Here is a 20,176-nt window from a genome sequence, read left to right as displayed (position 1 = left end):
GAGCAGGGGGTTGGACTAAATGACCTTCTGGGATCCCTTCCAACCCTGATATTCTATGATTCTAAGGCACAGAAACCCAGAGGACAGTACAGCCGTGAAACAATCAGTCACACTTGACCCTGTGCTTACTCACCATTTTGGGGCTCCCGTGGACTTGCTTTGGGATGGGCAAATTATGCTATTGTGTAGACTTAAGTAAGCCCTTAAGTAAGTCCTTAAGTAGGGGGGAACCATTGCTCTGTCTGGTGTGAACAATGCTGCCTCTGTTAAGTGTTGCATTTTTGCCTTTACAGATGCAACCTTGAGATCTCAGCCGTCCATGTTAACACCAGCTGAAAGACTCCAAAGAATCGGAAAGAGACCATGTAGAAGCAAGGAAGACATGTTGCATGAAGTAATGCAGCATGCAACTAATGAAAAACAAAAAGTGCAGGAGCGGCAGGACAGTGAAAGAAAGATCCGCCAGCAGAATGAAGAGTGCCGGCACAAAAGTGCGGTGCTCCGGCAGCAAAGCACAGATCGGCTGATAAGCATTGTGGAGCACCAAGTGGACTCGATACAGGCACTTGTAGCCAGGCAGGCGGAGCACTACCACGCCTTCCCTCCCCAGCTCTTGTCCCAAAACTCTTTCCCTTGTGCCCCCATGTCACCTCCAACCCACTTTCCCCAACATCCGGGTTCTTACCGCCACCAGCTGCCTCCAACACCTGTAGCTTCACCACCCAGCCCTGACAACTACAACCCTTACCCACTGCACTCAACCCCCATCAACATGCAGTGTAGCCATCTTGAAGTGCAGCACTCATGGCACAGCACTCCAGACAGGAAGGCTGAGTATGAGAACAGGACATTTGCAAATCTGTGATTGTACCATTCCTCGCCCCACCCCCTTGCCCTTTGTTTCCCAAGTAGTTGTGTTTCGTTTCAATAAATGGATATTTTGGGTTTGAAAATATTATTATTGCATAAAGTAAAAGATACCGTAGCCCAGGAAAGAAACAGGCACTGCAAGTCAGCGTAGCAAACACAGATTCCTACTACCACTGGAACCACTGTAATTCACTCCCGTGCAGGGCACCAGACATTACTGGTGGCTTTCAGGCTCAAATTGCTCCCTCAAGGCATCCCTAATCCTTGCAGCTCCTTGCTGGGCCCCTCTAGTAGCCCTGCTCTCTGGCTGTTCAAATTCAGTCTCCAGGTTTTGAACCTCGGAGTTCCATGCCTGAGTGAATCGTTCACCCTTCCCTTCACAAATGTCATGGAGGCTACAGCACGCGGATATAACTGCGGGGATGCTGTCATCGGCCAGGTCCAGCTTTCCATACAGAGAGTGCCAGTGGCCCTTTAAACAGCCAAAATCACACTGCACAGTCATTCTGCACCGGCTCAGCCTGTTGTTGAACTGCTCCTTGCTGCTGTCAAGGCTCCCTGTGTAGGATTTCATGAGCCACGGCATTAAAGGGTAAGTAGGGTCTCCAAGGATCACAATGAGCATTTCAACTTCCCCTACGGTGATCTTCTGCTCTCAAGTCACAGCTTGCAGCTTCCTGAACAGGCCAGTGTTCCAAAAGATGCGTGAGTCATGCACCTTTCCGGCCCAGCCTGCGTTAATGTCAATAAAATGCCCACGGTGATCCACAAGCGCCTGGAGAACCATACAGAAATACCCCTTCCGATTAACGTACTTGGAGGCTAGGTCGGCTGATGCCAGAATTGGAATATGCATGCCATCTATCACCCCTCTGCAGTTAGGGAAACCCATTTGTGCAAAACCATCCACAATGTCATGCACGTTACCCAAAGTTACGGTTCTTCTGAGCAGGATGCGATTAATGGCCCTGCAAACTAGCATCAACACGATTCCAACGGTTGACTTCCCCACTCCAAACTGGATAGCGACCTATCGGTAGCAGTCTGGAGTTGCCAGCTTCCAGATTGCAATAGCCACCCGCTTCTCCACCGTCAGGGTCACTCTCAATCTCGTTTCCTTGTGCCGCAGGGTGGGGGAGAGCTCCTCACACAGTCCCATGAAAGTGGCTTTTCTCATCCGAAAGTTCTGCAGCCACTGCTAGTCATCCAAGACTTGCATGACGATGTGATCCCACCGCTCAGTGCTTGTTTCCAGAGCTCAAAAGCGGCGTTCCATGGTGTTGAACATGTCCGTGAATGCCACAAGCAAACTCGTGTCAGATGTGTTACTCGAGTCGATATCATCATTGGAGCCCTCACTGTCACTTTGGATCAAGGAATAACTCGACAGCCAAACGTGACGTGTTGGCAAGACTCGTCAGCACACTCCTCAGCAGTTCGGGCTCCATTCCCGCAGACTGAAAGGGAAGACAGAGCGTGCAGTACAAAAAACGTTGAAAGATGGCGCCAAATGTGGACGGAAGCACAGAGATTGCTGGGATGCAAACCCAGAATGCCCTGCACCCTTCCCACAAGCCACAGCACCAGAATGGGAAGAGGGGCTCTGTGGGATAGCTGCCCATAATGCACTGCTCCCAATGCCACTGCAAGTGCCGCAAATGTGGCCATGCCTGTGTGCTGTCAGCTGTCAGTGTGGACAGACTGCAGCGCTTTCCCTACTGCACTCTCCGAAGGAGGGTTTAACTCACAGCGCTCTACATCTGCAAGTGTAGCCATGCCCTTAAATTCTTTAATTAATGCATCTGCTCAGTATTGTATACCAGATATTGTTATTTTAGATGCAGTGACAAAGTCAAGAAGTGAGAGTGATGCTATACAATGTAAAATGAAAAACTTTATTTTCCACAATCATTTGAAGACAGATGGATCTTCCAGTTTCTTGAATTTTTAAATCTGAAATTGTTCTGTTATTCTCCTCCCCTTCCCAAATCTCATGAACCTTTAGTGCAAGTTTTGAAAAGAAACCTAAGTAACAGAAGGGCTGGATGCGCTGCCCAAAGGAACAAATCCCTCCTCGAGCTGGGCTAGCATTTCCAGGTGGAATTTGCGATGTTGGTATTGACTATAGGATATGCTTTCCAAAGCAGCTGCTGCCTCTCTCTACTATGATGCCACATCTGAGATATATGGAAGCATCAAAGCGAGAGTCTCCTAGCTGTAGAAGAGGGAACTGATAAGGCCTTCTCCAGCCGTACCTTTCAAATGTACTCCCCAAACTTGGTCTGAAACAACCCGTGTCTGCTGGCCCTCAAGGCAAACTGCAAAACTCAACTTTTAAAGAGATCTTTGAGGGAGGGAAGGTTTGCTCGAAGGGTAATATTAAAGAAAGAGGGAGTGAATTTCTTTTTGTAATTTATCTGTAGGGTGTGGTTTATTCAGTTATTGTTCTACCTTGGGGGTGGCTACTTCTATTGCATTTTTAATTACACCTCTACCCCGCTATAACGCGACCCGATGTAACACGAATTTGAATATAGCACGGTAAAGCAGCGCTCTGGGGGGCGGGGCTGCGCGCTCCAGTGGATCAGCGCGTCAGCGTTTCTGGCTCCGACACGCTGCTCTGAGCAGCGTGTTAAGGGTGCCGGGCCGGGGCCGAGGGGTTGGATAAGGAGCAGAGGCAGGGGGGCAGTCAGGAGACAGGGAGCAAGTGGGAGTTGGATGATTCAGAGGTTCTGGGGGGCGGGGCGGTCAGGGGCGTTGGATAGGGCATGAGAGTCTCGGGGGGGCCCTGTCAGGGGGCAGGGGTGTGGACAGGGGTTGGGGCAGTCAGGGGACAGGGAGTGGTGGGGGGTTGGAGGGGTCAGGGATTCTGAGGGGTCAGTCGGGGCGGGAAGTGACTATTAATAATGGGAATGCTCGAGGCCAAAGCAAGTTCGATATAACACAGTTTCACCTACAACACGGTAAGATTTTTTGGCTCCCAAGGACTGTGTTATAGTGGGATAGAGGTGTACATGTCCAAAGTGCCACGAGATTGAGACAGGCATCTCTGGGGGTCTTATAAATCTAAATAGCAACTGAGCAATTTTGGCCTTTAATGGCTTTGCATGTCCTTATATATAAGGAAGTTTTTCCAAATTTAGATTATACACACTCATCTGAAAAGCTCCACAGTGGCATGCAAACTGACGTTCTCTATGTTTTAGATGGTCTGGCAGATGAAATCAGTTTCTTTGCTGTCCTTTAGGTTGGGTTTAAAAGAAACAAAAAGGCAGATGACTCTTAAAAGTGCTACTAAAGGAAAACAAGAACACATCACAGTTTGCTTATCAAAGGTGCTGATGCAGGGCCAGAGTCTCCTCTCACTCACCTAGGCATAAATCAAGAGAAATACCATTGAAAACAATGGGTTTTAAAAAATAAAATTTGCATTGGGTCGTAAAATTCCTAGTACACAGGTTCTGCAGTAATAAATCTATTTCAGTCAAAATGTAAATAAATGGCCTTACTCTCTACTCTTCTCTACCAATGTAAAACTGATGTAATGGAGTGGAGAATTGGGCCCCAAATGTGTGCAGCTGAGGCTAAGGTATAGGGATAATTTGTGGTCCCAAAATGAGAGAATATATACTTCTGGTGATAACTACAGCTGCTGTGTTCCTCCACCCTGCTAATCATTGATGATGAGAATGAGTTTCTGGGGAACTGTTTGACTTCCATAGGAGTCTGAGTTCCAGACAGAACGTGCTGACGGTAAGCAATGTAAGAGAGACTGAAGCTGTAGAAACTGGAGCCTGGTCACAGAAGTGTGGTGATAAAAATAACAAGTATGTGGTAAAAAACGTGCTTTACATTTTTCAAACAGGATGTAAAATTTACGACCCACAAGTTTCCAGACATAAATTGAAAGATTATCACTGTTTTTTTCCTCCCTTGCAACTGAAATGACGACTAGAAAAATGGGACAAAAATTAATTGGATCAGCTTAGGGGGTCAGGGGCAAACTGAAGGAAAACCCCTAAGTTGCACATGCAGGAAGAAAAGAACATATAACTTAGTTCAAAAACTTTACAATTGTTCTTCAGATAATGTTTACAGATGTTTCTTCAATAACTCCAGCCAGTATCATGAGAGAAGTCAATCAGGATAAAATTTCTAACTTTCAGATGTTGTAGGTTCATCCTGCTTTTGTTAGCATGAACCTGTGTTCTGCAAAAGAACTGGGGACTATTCACAAGTCTCTACATTTTTTTTTTGAGTCCCCCTTTGAAATGTTCCTCATGTTTTATTTACATTTTTTGTAAGGATCAATACAATAATTCTTAAAGATACAACATGTAAAAATGATATTGAGATGATAGGTAGGTAGGCCCCAATCCTGCAATGACCTCAGTGCAGGTGGGCCTCTATTACTGCATTGTTCTCAAAAATTAAAATAAAAGAGTGATGACATTTCAAAGTGGGACCCCAGAAATGATTGGGGACTTGTGAATAATGCTCAGCTGGTTTTCAGGGCTCAGGATAAACTCAACAAGAGCAAGAGGAATGCAAAAGATCTTGGAGTGGTACTAATCGTATCCTGTTTGACCTTTCTCCTGCTGGAAAAAGGTCAAACTGATGCAAGGGATGATCAAAATAACATCAGTAATACTACATTAAAGAGAGATTGACATTTTTGGAGCCAGTTCATGGGACTTTTCCTTTTTGTGTAAGGTATGTGTTTTGTTTTCATATTAATTTGTATTACGGTAATGCCTAGAGGCCCCAGCACAAGGCACTGTACAAACATACTGAGAGCCAGTTTCTGTCCTGAAAACCTAACAGTCTAAATAAGCAAGATTGCCTCTATTTCCTCTCCTTCTTTTGTCTAAGAAAGATGAAGTGACTTGTCTAAGGTAACACAGTAGGCCAACAGAAGAGCAGGAAATACAAGCAAATTCTCCTGACCCATTCCAGTGACCATCTGCTATATCACACTGCCTCCTCCATGGAGATAGGGTTGTGGGTAGAGTGACCAGATGTCCCATTTTTAAAGGGACAGTCCCATTTTTTGGGACTTTTTCTTATATAGGCACCTTTCACCCCCCACCCCCATCCTGTTTTTTTCACAGTTGCTATCTGGTCACCCTAGTTGTGGGCGCTTTAGCTCCTTCAAACAATTTAGGGATTGCATTAATAAATAAAGGAAACACTGAGTTTGGAGCAGAAGCTCATTTATTAAAAGTGGACAAGTTTAGCTGTGGTATAAAATTCCTCATTAAATATCTGAAAAGGTTCCAAACAATGTCACAGCTCTAGTCAAGCATCCCCTGCTGGACACTTGACAGGATGCTATGTTTAGGTCCCACCACACTAGATCTATGGGCTCAAGCTTCCCTTGGCCTGGGTAGGCTCCAGAACAGTCTCTTTCTTTGGCCTCTCTGGCACAGGTGCGACTTACTCAGATCCTGGGGGTTGCTCGACCCCCGTTCCATCCCAGGCCTTGCTCCCACTCCCTCCCTTCTCCCAAGCCCCCACCCCGCCTCTTCTCATCCCTGCTCCTCCTCCCCAGATCCCATCTCCACTTCCTCTCCTTCCCCCAAGCTCCCACCCCAGGTCCCATCCCCACTCCAAAGCCCCCACCCTGCCTCTTCCCACCCCTGCTCCACCCCAGGCCCCATTCCCACTCCCCCAAGCCCCCACCCCGCCTCTTCCCAACCCTGCTCCTCCTCCTCCCCAGGCCCTGCCCCCACTCCCCCCAAGTCCCCATCCCCCTGCCCTGCTCTGCCCCAGGCCCCACTCCCACTCCCACCTTCCTCCAAGCTCCACCCCACCTCTTCCCATCACTGCTCTGCCCCAGGTCCTGTCCCCACTCCCCACAAGTTCCTACCCCCTTCCCTGCCCCACCCCAGGCTCTACCCCCCACTCCCCCAAGCCCCCACCCACCACACCTCTTCCCATCCCTGCTCCACCCCAGGTCCTGCCCCCACTCCCCCAAGGTGCCCCCCCACCTCTTCCCACCCCTACTCTGCCCCAGGCCCTTCCCCCACTCCCCCTTCCCCCAAGCCCCCACCCTACCTCTTCCCACACCTACCCCCCAGCACCTCGTGAACACCACTGAACAGTTGATCTGTGCTGGACAGGAGGTGCGGGGGGAGGCACTGATCCACAGGGCTGCCAGTGGGTCCTGAGCACCCACTTTTTTCCCCTGTGGGTGCTCCATCCCCAGAGCACCCAAGGAGGCAGCGCCTGTGCTCTCTGACACATTTCTGGGCACACAGCCTTTGTTATCCCTTCACAAAAATGGGACCTCACAGGACAGCTCCTCTAGGCTCCCAGGGCCAGTACTGACTCCCACCTTTCCTAAAGTTCCAACTTTGTGAGGATTCCGACTTACAATATACTTCCCCGGGACCCAATAGAGATTTTACATTTGGCACCAACATGCAGGATACCAGCATGGCCCCTGTGACACTACACCCCATATTCATCATAGTGGTATGATTATAATATGATGACATAATTATGCTGAATCTTGTTCAAGATATGTCTTGTGAGGTGTCTATGGAAAAGTTATGATTTGCTGACAATGATTATCCTATTTGTGTGCATGTATCATTTTTGTATCTGTTAATTTAAATATTGACTATGTATCTTATTAGATTAAACTCGTTAAGTTTATGGAGGAGATAGTATGATGGGATAACATGGTTTTGGTAATTAAATATTCATGGTAAATAGGCCCAATGGCCTGTGATGGGATATTAGATGGGGTGGGATCTGAGTTACCCAGGAAAGAATTTTCTGTAGTATCTGGCTGATGGATCTTGCCCATATGCTCAGGGTTTAGCTGATAGCCATATTTGGGGTAGGGAAGGAATTTTCCTCCAGGGCAGATTGGAAGAGGCCCTGGAGGTTGTTTACCTTCCTCTGTAGCATGGGGCACGGGTCACTTGCTGGAAGATTCTCTGCTCCTTGAAGACTTTAAACCACGATTTGAGGACTTCAATAGCTCAGACATAGGTGAGAGGTTTTTTGCAGGAGTGGTGGGTGAAATTCTGTGGCCTGCGTTGTGCAGGAGGTCAGACTAGATGATCATAATGGTCCCTTCTGACCTAAATATCTATGAATCTATATTTCAAATGCACTTACTGTGGGTAACACCCACAACTAGCCTTTCAGGTGCAACAATGAAGAAGCTAGACAGTGCTAATGGCTCATCAATAAAGACAATGGACATTGGAAGACCTTAGCCTTTACTCAAAAGCTGGCTGAAAAGCTCATAGGAAGGCTGCTCTGACTCAGCAAGGCCTGCGACCAGACTACATGACACTGAACTCCATTGTGGTACCTGTATTTTTCCACAAACGGGGCTGGGAATTTAGCATTGAAAAAAGGGCCCCGCCCTATGAAGAGACTATATAAAGTGGGGAGTGACATCATGATCATGACATCACTCCCCCACATCTCAACACCTGAGAGAAGCTCTACAAGAAAAAGGACTCAGAACAGGGGCGGAGAACCCAAGCTGCACAGCACTTGCAGTCTGTGCCTTAAGAATCTGCAAGCCTGCTTTTATCATTAGCCCCCCTTTTCTCTGTGTTGCCCCAAGCAGTCACTGTACATTTATTGTGGCTTTCCCGCACCTTCTGGTGGGCAGTACTCATTACTAACCTCAGTTTCCCCTTCTCCCAGAGGTGTTCCAACTCTCAGTACTGTTCAGCTATACCTCAGTTTCCCCACTTCCTGCAGAAGTTTGGGGCAGAGACACAGTCAGCATTGACTTTGTTTCCCTGGCCAGGGTAGACAGTGATCTTGCCCTATTGGCTTGTGGGTCTGGCCTAGATATGTGTGTGCATCTGAGCTCCCTGGGTTTACCCTTACATCATTTCCAGTTAGAGAGTCAAAAGAAATATCTCCATAGTCAGCACATCAGAATCTTTTTGCTGTCCATAATGACTCAGGCCACTGGCAGGGCAATGCGGTTCATCACAGGCCCCTTCACCACATCTGGTTGCCTGCCAGCCCCACATGTGGTTTGACTAGAGTGCATGCAGCTCCCATGTCCTGCCACCCTTCAGATGCCTCCCCACTGATTCACACCTCAGGGTCCCATTGTACACGACTCTCCAGGTGCACAAGACATACAGAAGGGTAGGAGTGTGAATTCAGTCACATGCACATTGTACATCCCCTGTTTGCTGTCACATGGTTAACCTGTGGCCCAGCACCCTAGTTCCACTCTGCCTAGGCTGCCACAGAGTTAATCTGCTGTGACACACAGCCAACTCCTTGGCATATGTTCGCCAGGCAGTTTAAATATTTGTGCCCCACCCCCGACAGGTGCCGTACCTCAGCTCCTTGAAATCTCTCTTTTGTGGTCAGCTTGGTGCTGCTCCTCCCCCTTGCTTGTGTTTACCTACTTCCCCTCTATGTAGAACATCCCCTTCTCCTCCTGGGTCCCATGCATGGACCACTCCCCTCTGTGCCCTCTCTCAGATCCAGACCAGCTGTCAGCAAAAGCACCAGTCCATTTTCCCCAGCATGCACACATCCCTTGGGTCTCTATCTATTAACCAAGAGCTCAGGTCAGTAGTTTGTAGAACTGCTCTAAATTCATTAACACCCAGGCATCTTACACACTGTTAACACCCCAACCAGTTCCCCATGTAAACCCTTCAGCTAGCTCATATCCTCTTTTCTTTGAGGCATCCTAATTGTCTTCCTGTATGTTTTGCTTATGTAACCTCCTGGGTTTCTCTCTCACCCAGAGACTCTGACAAAGGGGGTGGGGGGAAACAGACTACAAATAAGGTGGAAGCTGGAAGGCTTTAGATGCTGGTCTCATCATGCTGGGGTGTCAGAGTCTCCAAAAGCATAGCCAAAGGATCACAAGCTCCATGATGTCTAGCTTCCCCCTCCCTTTGCAAGAAGGCCACACGGAACTTGTGCAGGAGGAGAGGAAAGAAGAAGCGCCCAGGGCCTGAAGAGTGCCATTTAAAATGGGGAGGCCATAGATTTGCCCTCCACACATCTGGCCATTCTCCCCCCCCCCACTATGGCTCTCCTCCACCCTCCAACAGCAACTCTGCCTCCTCTGGTCCCTACACCCACTATCTCCCAGGCATCTCAGCTCTCCAGGGACTCCCCTACCTTGCCCTCCCAAGAGCCCCTGCTGCCCCAATCCCACTCCTGATCTTACTCCTCCTTGCTGGCAAGCCTTGCCCTTGGGTGACCAGTCTGGTCTTCTTCTCAGTTGGTCCCCAGTGCTGAGAGGAGCCACTATGGTTTCAGCAGCCAGCAGGTGAGAGCCCAGCACACCGCATGCTGTGCATGCACAGTGGGGCCTGTGTGCCAGCCATGACACATGCATTGCTAGTTACACATTCAATACACATGTGCCCACACATGCACGCCATAAAACCGCCTTGCAAATTACATCTCTGGACTGACAACCACAAGACAGTAGAAAAATACACCAGACAGATGGCAAATCTAATTTCCATTTACTTACTTAAAAGTGGCCTGGGTGGCTTCCTAAGCTGCACGATCTATGGAAGAACCAGGCATGATACTCTGGGCAGTCTGACCCTGAGGAGTTGTAGCTGGTTGGACTGACATCAAGTCTCCTTAGAGACACCAGGTCTCCAGAGCTCAGAGTCCTCATGCACAGGAGGAGAAAAAGGATAGTAGCCTTTGTGAGACAGGGAGGCAAACAGCCAGCTTGCTTGCAGAAAGAGGAGAAGCATAGACTGGTGACGAGCCTCACCGAGGCGCAGAAAGGTGCCCTTCTCAAGAAGAAGAAATTGCGTTTCCTGAGCCATTTTCCTGCCAGGAAAGAAAGGAACTAGAACTTGGTGCATTAGAGACCTTCAACCCAGCCTCGCTACCAAATGCCAGCTAATCCTCCAGGGCAATGAGAGGACTTTCAAACAACCAAGATCATCTGACGACTGTGCCTCTCTTGGGCTGATGAGACAAACTGAATTATCAGGGGGACTGCCCCTGCTATAATACATGACTAGTGTAAAGAGAATATTCAACAGCTATTTTTTTTTAACTCTTGCACCCTGGGGGACCAGGAGTCCACTCCAGCCATCACTTCAGGTCCACTCCACTTGAAGTAAAGAAGAGACAAGTCCTCTCCCCTCTGTCCTCCCCTATGGAGAAGAAAAGTCTATGGGAAATCAAAAAGAAACAAATCTGACCTGAAACTCAGGCAGTCTTCCTGTGGCAGCCCTTTAAACTTAGTCTACACATGCTCCAGCCCCAGCCCCAGCTCCCCTCATAGTGCCTATAGCTCAGATCCTGTGAGGCTTATAGCTAGCTCCTTCTTCCCAAGCCTGTCTCAATTACCTATTCACCATCCCAGCACATGGCAGGTTTTTCCCTTTTAAACTCCTCCTCCCTCCAGGGAGAACAAATCTTGCAGGTGATTCTCCTTGGAAAGGCCCAGAGGAGCTCGCTCGTTGCCTGACAGTGTGAGAGCATGTCCCTTCACACCTCCCCGGATAAAATAAAAAAGTTGTATATGTCCCTGTGCCTCGTATTGTATCATCTATATGATTTATTTGTCTAGATGCTAGTGTCTTCCCGCACAGAACTTTAGGCCTGACCCTGAGTATGATAATAAAATTAAGCACATTTGTAGGATTGTGTCTTTTGCTACCAGGACCATGAGTGTAATATAAATGTCTAAAGATCAGATAGAATAAAAAAGAGCATTCAAAAAACACAACAGTGAACTGTCATCATGCTGAGGCGGGGATGATGTGATGATGTTTTGGAGTGACAGGATAGTGTTTTCATGTGACATGTTTATGTGATTGCCATTTTGGATCTGCTTAAATAGCAATTAGATGTAACATAATGACACTGTGTAGCAACAAGACAAAGTTGTTATGACTATGATGACCTATTGGCAAGCATGATCATGGGTCTATGATGTGACAGTGCTATAATCTTTTTCAAACTGTAATGGCAAGACAGTGACTTGGGCTGTGACATTATGACATTTTGTCGCTATATGACAGCACTTCAATATGACCTGATGATTCTGTGCTGTGATGGCATTTTGCGCTGATCTGATGGTGTTTATCTGAAGCAGTTTGGTAGTTCAGTAATCTGTGTTGCAGAATTAGGGTGTTTTGGTACATGGGGTGATGGTTTCATGTGAGTTTGTCATTATGGCACAATATGTCATTTATATAAGGCACAATGTTATGATACAACATACACATTCTAAACACATTCATACTTCATTTTTCCAGATGAGATGAATGAACTAGATCAGGGGTTCTCAACCCCCTTGTCTTTCTGAGGCCCCACAACATGCAATCAAAACTTCACGGCCCACAACTACTGTTTTTCTGGATATAAGAGCAAGGGCCAGCATTAGGGGGTAACAAGCTGGGCAGTTGCCCTGGGCCCCATACCACAGGGGACTCTGCAAAGCTAAGTTGCTCAGGCTCCAGCTTCAGCCCCGGGTGGCGGGGCTTGGATCATTAGGCTTCAACCTCATGCGGCAGGGCTTCGACTTTCTGCCTTTGGCCCCAACAAGTCTAATGCCAGCACAGCTTGGTGGCCCGCCTGGTTGAGAACCACTGGACTAGGTGACCCCTGGAGGGCACTGCCGTTCTGTGATTCTCTCATGGTGACGTGACATCATTAATGGCGCAATATCTCATTTTTATAAGGCCCCATGTGACCTCAGGCATTACGTGGCTTGATGTCACTGGGACGTAGTGACAGGTTTCAGAGTAGCAGCCATGTTAGTCTGTATCTGCAACATCATCAAGGATCTACAACCTATCCTGAAGGATGACCCATCACTCTCACAGATCTTGGGAGACAGGCCAGCCCTTGCTTACAGACAGACCCCCAACCTGAAGCAAATACTCACCAGCAACCACATGCCACACAACAAAAACACTAACCCAGGAACCTATCCTTGCAACAAAGCCCGTTCCCAACTGTGTCCACATATCTATTCAGGGGACACCACTATAGGGCCTAATCACATCAGCCACACTATCAGAGGGTTGTTCATCTGCGCATCTACCAATGTGATGTATGCCATCATGTGCCAGCAGTGCCCCTCTGCCATGTACATTGGCCAAAAAATGGTACATGTGGAAAAAGCTAATGTACTCAATGCTTTTTTTGCCTCTGTCTTCACAAACAAGGTCAGCTCCCAGACTGCTGCACTGGGCAGCACAGCATGGGGAGGAGGTGACCAGCCCTCTGTGGAGAAAGAAGTGGTTCGGGACTATTTAGAAAAGCTGGACGTGCACAAGTCCATGGGGCCGGATGCGTTGCATCCAAGAGTGCTAAAGGAGTTGGCGGATGTGATTGCAGAGCCATTGGCCATTATCTTTGAAAACTCATGGTGAGGTGGGGAAGTCCCGGACGACTGGAAAAAGGCTAATGTAATGCCCATCTTTAAAAAAGGGAAGAAGGAGGATCCTGGGAACTACAGGCCAGTCAGCCTCACCTCAGTCCCTGGAAAAATCATGGAGCAGGTCCTCAAGGAATCAATTCTGAAGCACTTAGAGGAGAGGAAAGTGATCAGGAACAGTCAGCACGGATTCACCAAGGGCAAGTCATGCCTGACGAATCTAATTGCCTTCTATGATGAGATAATTGGCTCTGTGGATGAAGGGAAAGCAGTGGACGTGTTGTTCCTTGACTTTAGCAAAGCTTTTGACATGGTCTCCCACAGTATTCTTGCTGACAAGTTAAAGTATGGGCTGAATGAATGGACTATAAGGTGGATAGAAAGCTGGCTAGATTGTCGGGCTAAAAGGGTAGTGATCAATGGCTCCATGTCTAGTTGGCAGCCGGTATCAAGTGGAGTGCCCCAAGGGTCGGTCCTGGGGCCGGTTTTGTTCAATATATTCATAAATGATCTGGAGGATGGTGTGGATTGCACCCTCAGCAAGTTTGCAAATGACACTAAACTGGGAGGAGAGGTAGATACGCTGGAGGGTAGGGATAGGATACAGAGAGACCTAGACAAACTGGAGGATTGGGCCAAAAGAAATCTGATGAGGTTCAAAAAGGACAAGTGCAGAGTCCTGCACTTAGGACGGAAGAATCCAATGCACCGCTACAGACTAGGGACCGAACGGCTCGGCAGCAGTTCTGCAGAAAAGGACCTAGAGGTTACAGTGGACGAGAAGTTGGATATGAGTCAACAGTGTACCCTTGTTGCCAAGAAGGCCAATGGCATTTTGGGATGTATAAGTAGGGGCATTGCCAGCAGATCGAGGAACGTGATTGTTCCCCTCTATTCGACACTGATGAGGCCTCATCTGGAGTACTGTGTCCAGTTTTGGGCGCCACACTACAAGAAGGACGTGGAAAAATTGGAAAGAGTCCAGCAGAGGGCAACAAAAATTATTAGGGGACTGGAACACATGAGTTATGAGGAGAGGCTGAGGGAACTGGGGATGTTTAGTCTGTGGAAGAGAAGAATAAGGGGGAATTTGATAGCTGCTTTCAACTACCTGAAGGGGGGTTCCAGAGAGGATGGCTCTAGACTGTTCTCAGTGGTACCAGATGACAGAACAAGGAGTAATGATCTCAAGTTGCAGTGGGGGAGGTTTAGGTTGGATACTAGGAAAAACTTTTTCACTAGGAGGGTGGTGAAACACTGGAATGCGTTACCTAGGGAGGTGGTGGAATCGCCTTCCTTAGAAGTTTTTAAGGTCAGCCTTGACAAAGCCCTGGCTGGGATGATTTAATTGGGGATTGGTCCTGCTTCGAGCAGGGGGTTGGACTAGATGACCTTCTGGGGTCCCTTCCAACCCTGATATTCTATGATTCTATGATTCAAACTGGACAGTCTCTATGTAATAGAATAAATGGACAGAAATCAGACATCAAGAATTATAACATTCAAAAACCAGCCGGAGAACACTTCAATCTCTTTGGTCGCTCGATTACAGACCTAAAAGTGGCAATTCCTCAACAAAAAAACTTCACAAACAGATTCCAGTGAGAGACGGCTGAATTGGAATTAATTTGCAAACTGGATACAATTAACTGAGGCTTGAATAAAGACTGGGAGTGCATGTGTCATTACACAAAGTAAAACTATTTCCCCATGTTTATTCTCGGCCCCCTCCCCCCCCTGTTCCTCACACGTTCTTGTCAACTGCTGGAAATGGCCCACCTTGATTATCACTACAAAAGGTCCCATGTTCCCACCCTGTACCCCCCCCCCCCGCTCTCCTGCTGGTAATATCTCACCTTAAGTGATCACCCTGGTTACAGTGTGTAGGGTAACACCCACTGTTTCATGTTCTCTGTGTATATAAATCTCCCCACTGCATTGTCCACTGAATGCATGGGACGAAGTGAGCTCTCGCTCCCCTCAGATAAGTTAGCTGGGCTCTAAGGCGCCACAAGTCCTCCTGTTCTTTTCACTGGGGCGCAGTGGTGTTCCGAATGACATCACCGTGCTGCCCTGGCAGCGCCCGAGGACACCCAGTCTGGCATGGAGCCTACCTACGGCCACTGGGCACCAGAGCCCAAGGCTGGGGGGGCGGGACAGAGCCGGGCCTGCGCGCCGAGGCGGATGCCTGGATGACGTCACGCAGTGCCCTCGGCAAGCGCAGCCTGACTGGCCCCCACCCCAGCCAAGGGGGCGGGGTGTGCGCACGTACGTACGTGCAGGAGGCGGGGCACGTCGTCCTCGCGTGGTTACGCCTACCGGCAGGTTGCGCCCGCCGGTGACTGAGGTGATCTGTCCGAGTCGCAGTCGCCGCCATGTTGTCCGTGGCCGCCCGCGCCGGCCCCTTGGCTCCGTACCTGTCGGCCGCGGCGCACGCCGTGCCGGGTCCGTTGAAGCCGCTGGTCCCGGGGCTGGTGGTGCAGGCCGAGAAGCTGCCGCTGGACCCGAAGCGGCTTGTGCTGTGCCGGGAATCGCTGAGCGGCCGAGCGCCCCGCGGAGGCCTCGTCGCCACCGCCAGCCTCAACGGTGGGCGCAGCCTGGGGTCGGGGCGCTGAGATGGAGCCGCAGGGTCGGGAGCGTTCCTGGGGCCTGTGGGCCTCGCTGCCCTAGGGAGCAGCGCTCGGGTCGCTGTGGCGCATGGCGTCGGGGGTGGGAGGGAGCCCGGGAGGAGGCTCGCAGTCCCAGTGAGACCCCCGCCCCCGTACGCCTCAGGTCACTGTGTGAGTGGGGACTGACCCAGGCCTGCGTTTGGCCCCTCTGCAGCCGGCCCCTCTGCAGCCGCACTTCAGGTTGGCCTGGCCTTGGGAGTGACCTTGGGGGCTGGGGCTGCACTTCTCGTGCTCGGGTTTCTCGTACAGCTCAGCTGTGAGTTACTGACTCTGAGCTGCACCCCAGGAAGTGTTTGCGTCTATCCCCAGCGGACGAAGCCTTCTCAGCCCACATAGGGTCTGGTGCAGGGGTGCTGTAAATCTCCCCTGTGTGTGGGACTGAGGGACCCTGGGAAATGTGAACAGTTGGAGTGTTTCCATACTTGAGGAAGTAATTGACTCTAATCCAGTGCAAACTGCGTGATCACAAGCAGTGATTTTAGACAAGAGTTTGTGCTTGACTCCTTCGTAGGTACTCCAGGCAGGATTTCACTTCACAGCTCCAGAAGAGGGAGAGAACAGAAAACACTGCATGTAGCATGTTGATGGTACTTAATTGTTTTAACTACAAGTGAAGAACTACATCAGAGACCAAAAGTGAGGGGCTTCTTTATGGTTACAAAAACAATAGTTTTAATCTTACCAGGAGACTCATGCCATCAGCCTTATTGTTGTCCAGTTCATGCAGTGTTTTGCAATAGTATATGCAAGGGTAGTTCCTTTCAGTAGAATGTTTGTATAGTGGTGGACTTCACAGGACTTAGTTTTCAAACCTAGCAAAGTCGGGTCTCCATGAAAATTTTCCATGCAAAATTTCAGTATAACACTATCCATGTTCCGGTTTTTAAAACTGGAAGTATTTATTCCATTTTCCTATATAAAAGAAAAGTAACGGGCTTACACGTGTTAGTCCATAAACATGGGCATGCACAAGTATTGACCAGTTGACATGTTAAATGGCACTTGGCCTTGTCTATAGTGACTCGTGTCTTGTTTAACATTGGTTTGTGGACATTTCTCAAGATTTCCAAACATTAACCTAGTTTCTAGGGAAGATAAGGCAATGAGGATATAAGCCTGCACAAAATGGACAGAATAGTTTCTCTCTGTTTCCAGATTGCCTTTGCTTGATTTAGTTAATATTTTTATTGTAAATGGAACAGTTGCACTTAAAGTGGCCATTGAATGTGTGTGTTTGGGGGAGGCTCAAGTTCTTAGTGACCAACTTGACACTGTTTTGGCTTGATTTTTCAGAGGCACAGAGCACCTGCACCTCTTCTTGGGTGAAAATCAACCTCAGCCTTGGTTTGAGACCAGAAATTGCACTCAGAATTAGCAGCTGCTTCTGAAAATTTTGGGCTTTAACTGATGTAATTGAGATACAAACATTGAAATCTACACTACAGTTTTCAGAGTTTAATTCCAGCATAAGAACCCCACTTAAAATCCTTAATTCAAATTGTCCTGTGTGCTGCTACATTGTACAGAAGCCATCAAAATCTTCCAATTCAGTGGCATGTAGTAATAGCCTTCACCGTGTGTTTACACAGATATTGGGAACTACTATACCTTGTGGAAAGATGCTTTTGTAGTGATCACAATTACACAAATATTTGAGGCTGACATTCTGCTGTAAAATTAATAACAGGATATGCATTTGATTAATACTTGCAGTGCAAGTAATAGGAAACAGTTTATACACACAATGCTATATGTGAGGGTTAATGCTAAATTACACTTCTCCATTGAAAAGATTAAATATCTTTTCAAATATTAACCTTTTTATGTTACCAATGGGAATTTCTAGAAAAACAAATTAAATATGCAATATAAGGCTAAATATTTCAGTACATAACAATCTTGGCAGGTAGCATTTTCAGCCTTTAAGTTGATATTTACTTTATTCTTTAACGGAGTATCAGTTTTTGTTAAGACAAATAGCCTTCACTTTTTCTGAAAAAAATGCCACGTAAGTTTGCATTGGTGCTGACCCAGTGGACCATTTTGGCATAATAATTGTGAAACTGGGAATCCAACCAATAAAGTTTGGCACTGGAGTGTGAATAGAAGACCTGAGGGAAACATCTTAAATTTGTGCAGTAATCCAGCAAACACATGCATGCTTATTTTTACACTCTTGAGTGGTTCCATTGAAGTCAGAGTAAAGTACATGTATAAATAATTGCAGGTTCATGGTCTAAATGCTTTTTTTAAATCCATGTTTCTTAATCCCAGTGTTTCCAGGGAACTTTAAAATGAAAAAAAAAATCACTAAGAATTTGTCAGTCTTCCCTCCCTGCTGCCCATGGTATTCTTCAGTGTAAAAAGTTAACATGTATAATAGGCTGCCATTTAACCTACCACTGTCTCTAAAAATCAAACTTGTTTGTTTTTTAAAGTTTTAAAATTGTGGTAAGCCATCGTTCATAAGCAGTCTTTCAGTAAGAAAAGTAAGGAAGGGAAGATTTAGCAAGGAAACAGATTTCAAGCTTTTAAGAGGATATAGAATTTTAAAATGTCCTTTACTATTACTGTATTTTAAGTTGTGCCAGGGCTCTTTAAATCATTACATAGCTCAGTTGTGAACAGAATACAATCAGAGTTTTTCTTTTTAGATAGACTTGGCTTATAGTGTCAGAGATTGGTGGGTGGTTGCAGTCTCTTGATAGAAACTTGTTAAGTTTCCCAAATTGTCTTAGTTACAGCCCTGTTGTGGTAATTACTTTTTAACAATATGCAGTTATCAGATTTACTGTTAACAGAAAGTCTTACGGACCTCTTTCCAATTTCACCTTGAATTCCTGAAAACAAAACAAAACAGCATCATAGTAATATAGTACTAGGTCTTTATTATAAAGATGCTTGCAGTTAATAGTATTTACTTTTTTGTTGCAGCTCCAACTAGTGTTCGTTACGTCCACAATGATGTCACAGTACCTGACTTCTCTGACTACCGTCGCTCAGATGTGTTAGATAAAACAAAATCTTCTCAAGATAGCAGCGATGCTAGGAAAGCGTTTTCCTATCTTCTGACCGCAACAACATGTGTAGCCTCTGCATATGCTGCTAAGAATATTGTCACCCAGTTTGTTTCCAGCATGAGTGCTTCTGCTGATGTGTTGGCATTGTCAAAAATTGAGATCAAGTTGTCTGAAATTCCGGAAGGCAAGAATATGGCTTTCAAGTGGAGAGGGAAACCCCTTTTTGTGCGTCACAGAACCCAGAAGGAGATCAATCAGGAAGCTGAAGTACAATTGACTGAACTAAGAGATCCACAGCATGATTTAGACAGAGTAAAAAAACCAGAATGGGTTATACTGGTTGGTGTCTGTACTCATCTTGGTTGTGTACCCATTGCAAATGCTGGAGATTTTGGTGGTTATTATTGCCCTTGCCATGGGTCGCACTATGATGCATCTGGCAGAATTAGAAAAGGTCCTGCTCCAGCCAACCTTGAGGTTCCATATTACGAATTTGCTTCTGATGACTTAGTTGTTGTTGGTTAAATAGCTGGACATTTGTCTGCTTCATCTTTTGCTGTATGAACATTCTGGAAAAAGGATTAATATTCTGGTGTGGTATAAACCTAAATGATCCTAAAACATGTACCTAATTGTCTAAAATCACTCTTATTAAGTATGCTTTAATGCTTCCCAATAAAGAATCGAACTGAGTGATCTGTCATTTACTTGCTGTTAGTGTCTGATTACTGAAGAAATCTGATGGCATTACCTAATAAAGTTATGGATGCCCTGGTAATAAGTATGGGGTGATGTAGCATTGGAACAGAAAACTTAAGCCAGAATTTTCCATACTTAACCGTAGCCATTTCAGTCCCACTTTCCAGAAAACCCTTGCATACTATGATAGGAAAACCTGACCTGGGAACAACTCAGTTGTTTTAGGGAACAGATAAAAACTAATCTCTAAGAGGCATACTTCTTAAAAAAAAAAAAAAATCCTACTCATCATTATAGACATGTTGTTTTAGTTTGAAATATCTTGCTTTCTACACCAGTATACATCAGTTTTGACTTTGATGGTAGATGGAGATAAACATTGATTAAACTGTTGATTTAAAAATAAAAACAAGTAATTCAAACAGACTCCTGTATGTGGTTGTATGCCAGAAAAATCAAGTTCTAATCTCATTAACTTCTTCAATAGAAGCAGTTAACTAGCAAACAAAATAAAGTTTACTGATGGGAACTCAACTTTCTAA

At 46.8% G+C, this 20,176-nt stretch overlaps 1 protein-coding gene across 1 annotated transcript; it reads left to right on the top strand.

Moving 5' to 3' along the window:
• Positions 1-15,553: 15,553 nt before the first annotated feature.
• Positions 15,554-19,638, top strand: UQCRFS1 (ubiquinol-cytochrome c reductase, Rieske iron-sulfur polypeptide 1). The gene is made up of 2 exons (XM_073307763.1): positions 15,554-15,832; positions 18,850-19,638. The coding sequence occupies exons 1-2, from the start codon at positions 15,622-15,624 to the stop codon at positions 19,458-19,460; spliced, it is 822 nt and encodes a 273-aa protein (XP_073163864.1). The 5' UTR covers positions 15,554-15,621; the 3' UTR covers positions 19,461-19,638.
• The last annotated feature ends 538 nt before the right edge of the window (positions 19,639-20,176 follow it).

This window comes from Lepidochelys kempii, chromosome 12, assembly GCF_965140265.1.
Source record: "Lepidochelys kempii isolate rLepKem1 chromosome 12, rLepKem1.hap2, whole genome shotgun sequence".
Taxonomy (NCBI): Eukaryota; Metazoa; Chordata; order Testudines; family Cheloniidae; genus Lepidochelys; species Lepidochelys kempii.
The sequence above is the reverse complement of the archived record's forward strand: the minus strand, read 5'-3'. Positions and strand labels throughout refer to the sequence as shown.

What these genes read in the sequence shown, in the direction of transcription:
- UQCRFS1 (XM_073307763.1), top strand. Translation starts at nt 15,622, where the DNA reads ATGTTGTCCGTGGCCGCCCGCGCCGGCCCCTTGGCTCCGTACCTGTCG. An exon ending in CGCCACCGCCAGCCTCAACG is followed by an intron (nt 15,833 to 18,849) that starts GTGGGCGCAGCC and finishes TTTTTGTTGCAG; the next exon opens with CTCCAACTAGTGTTCGTTAC.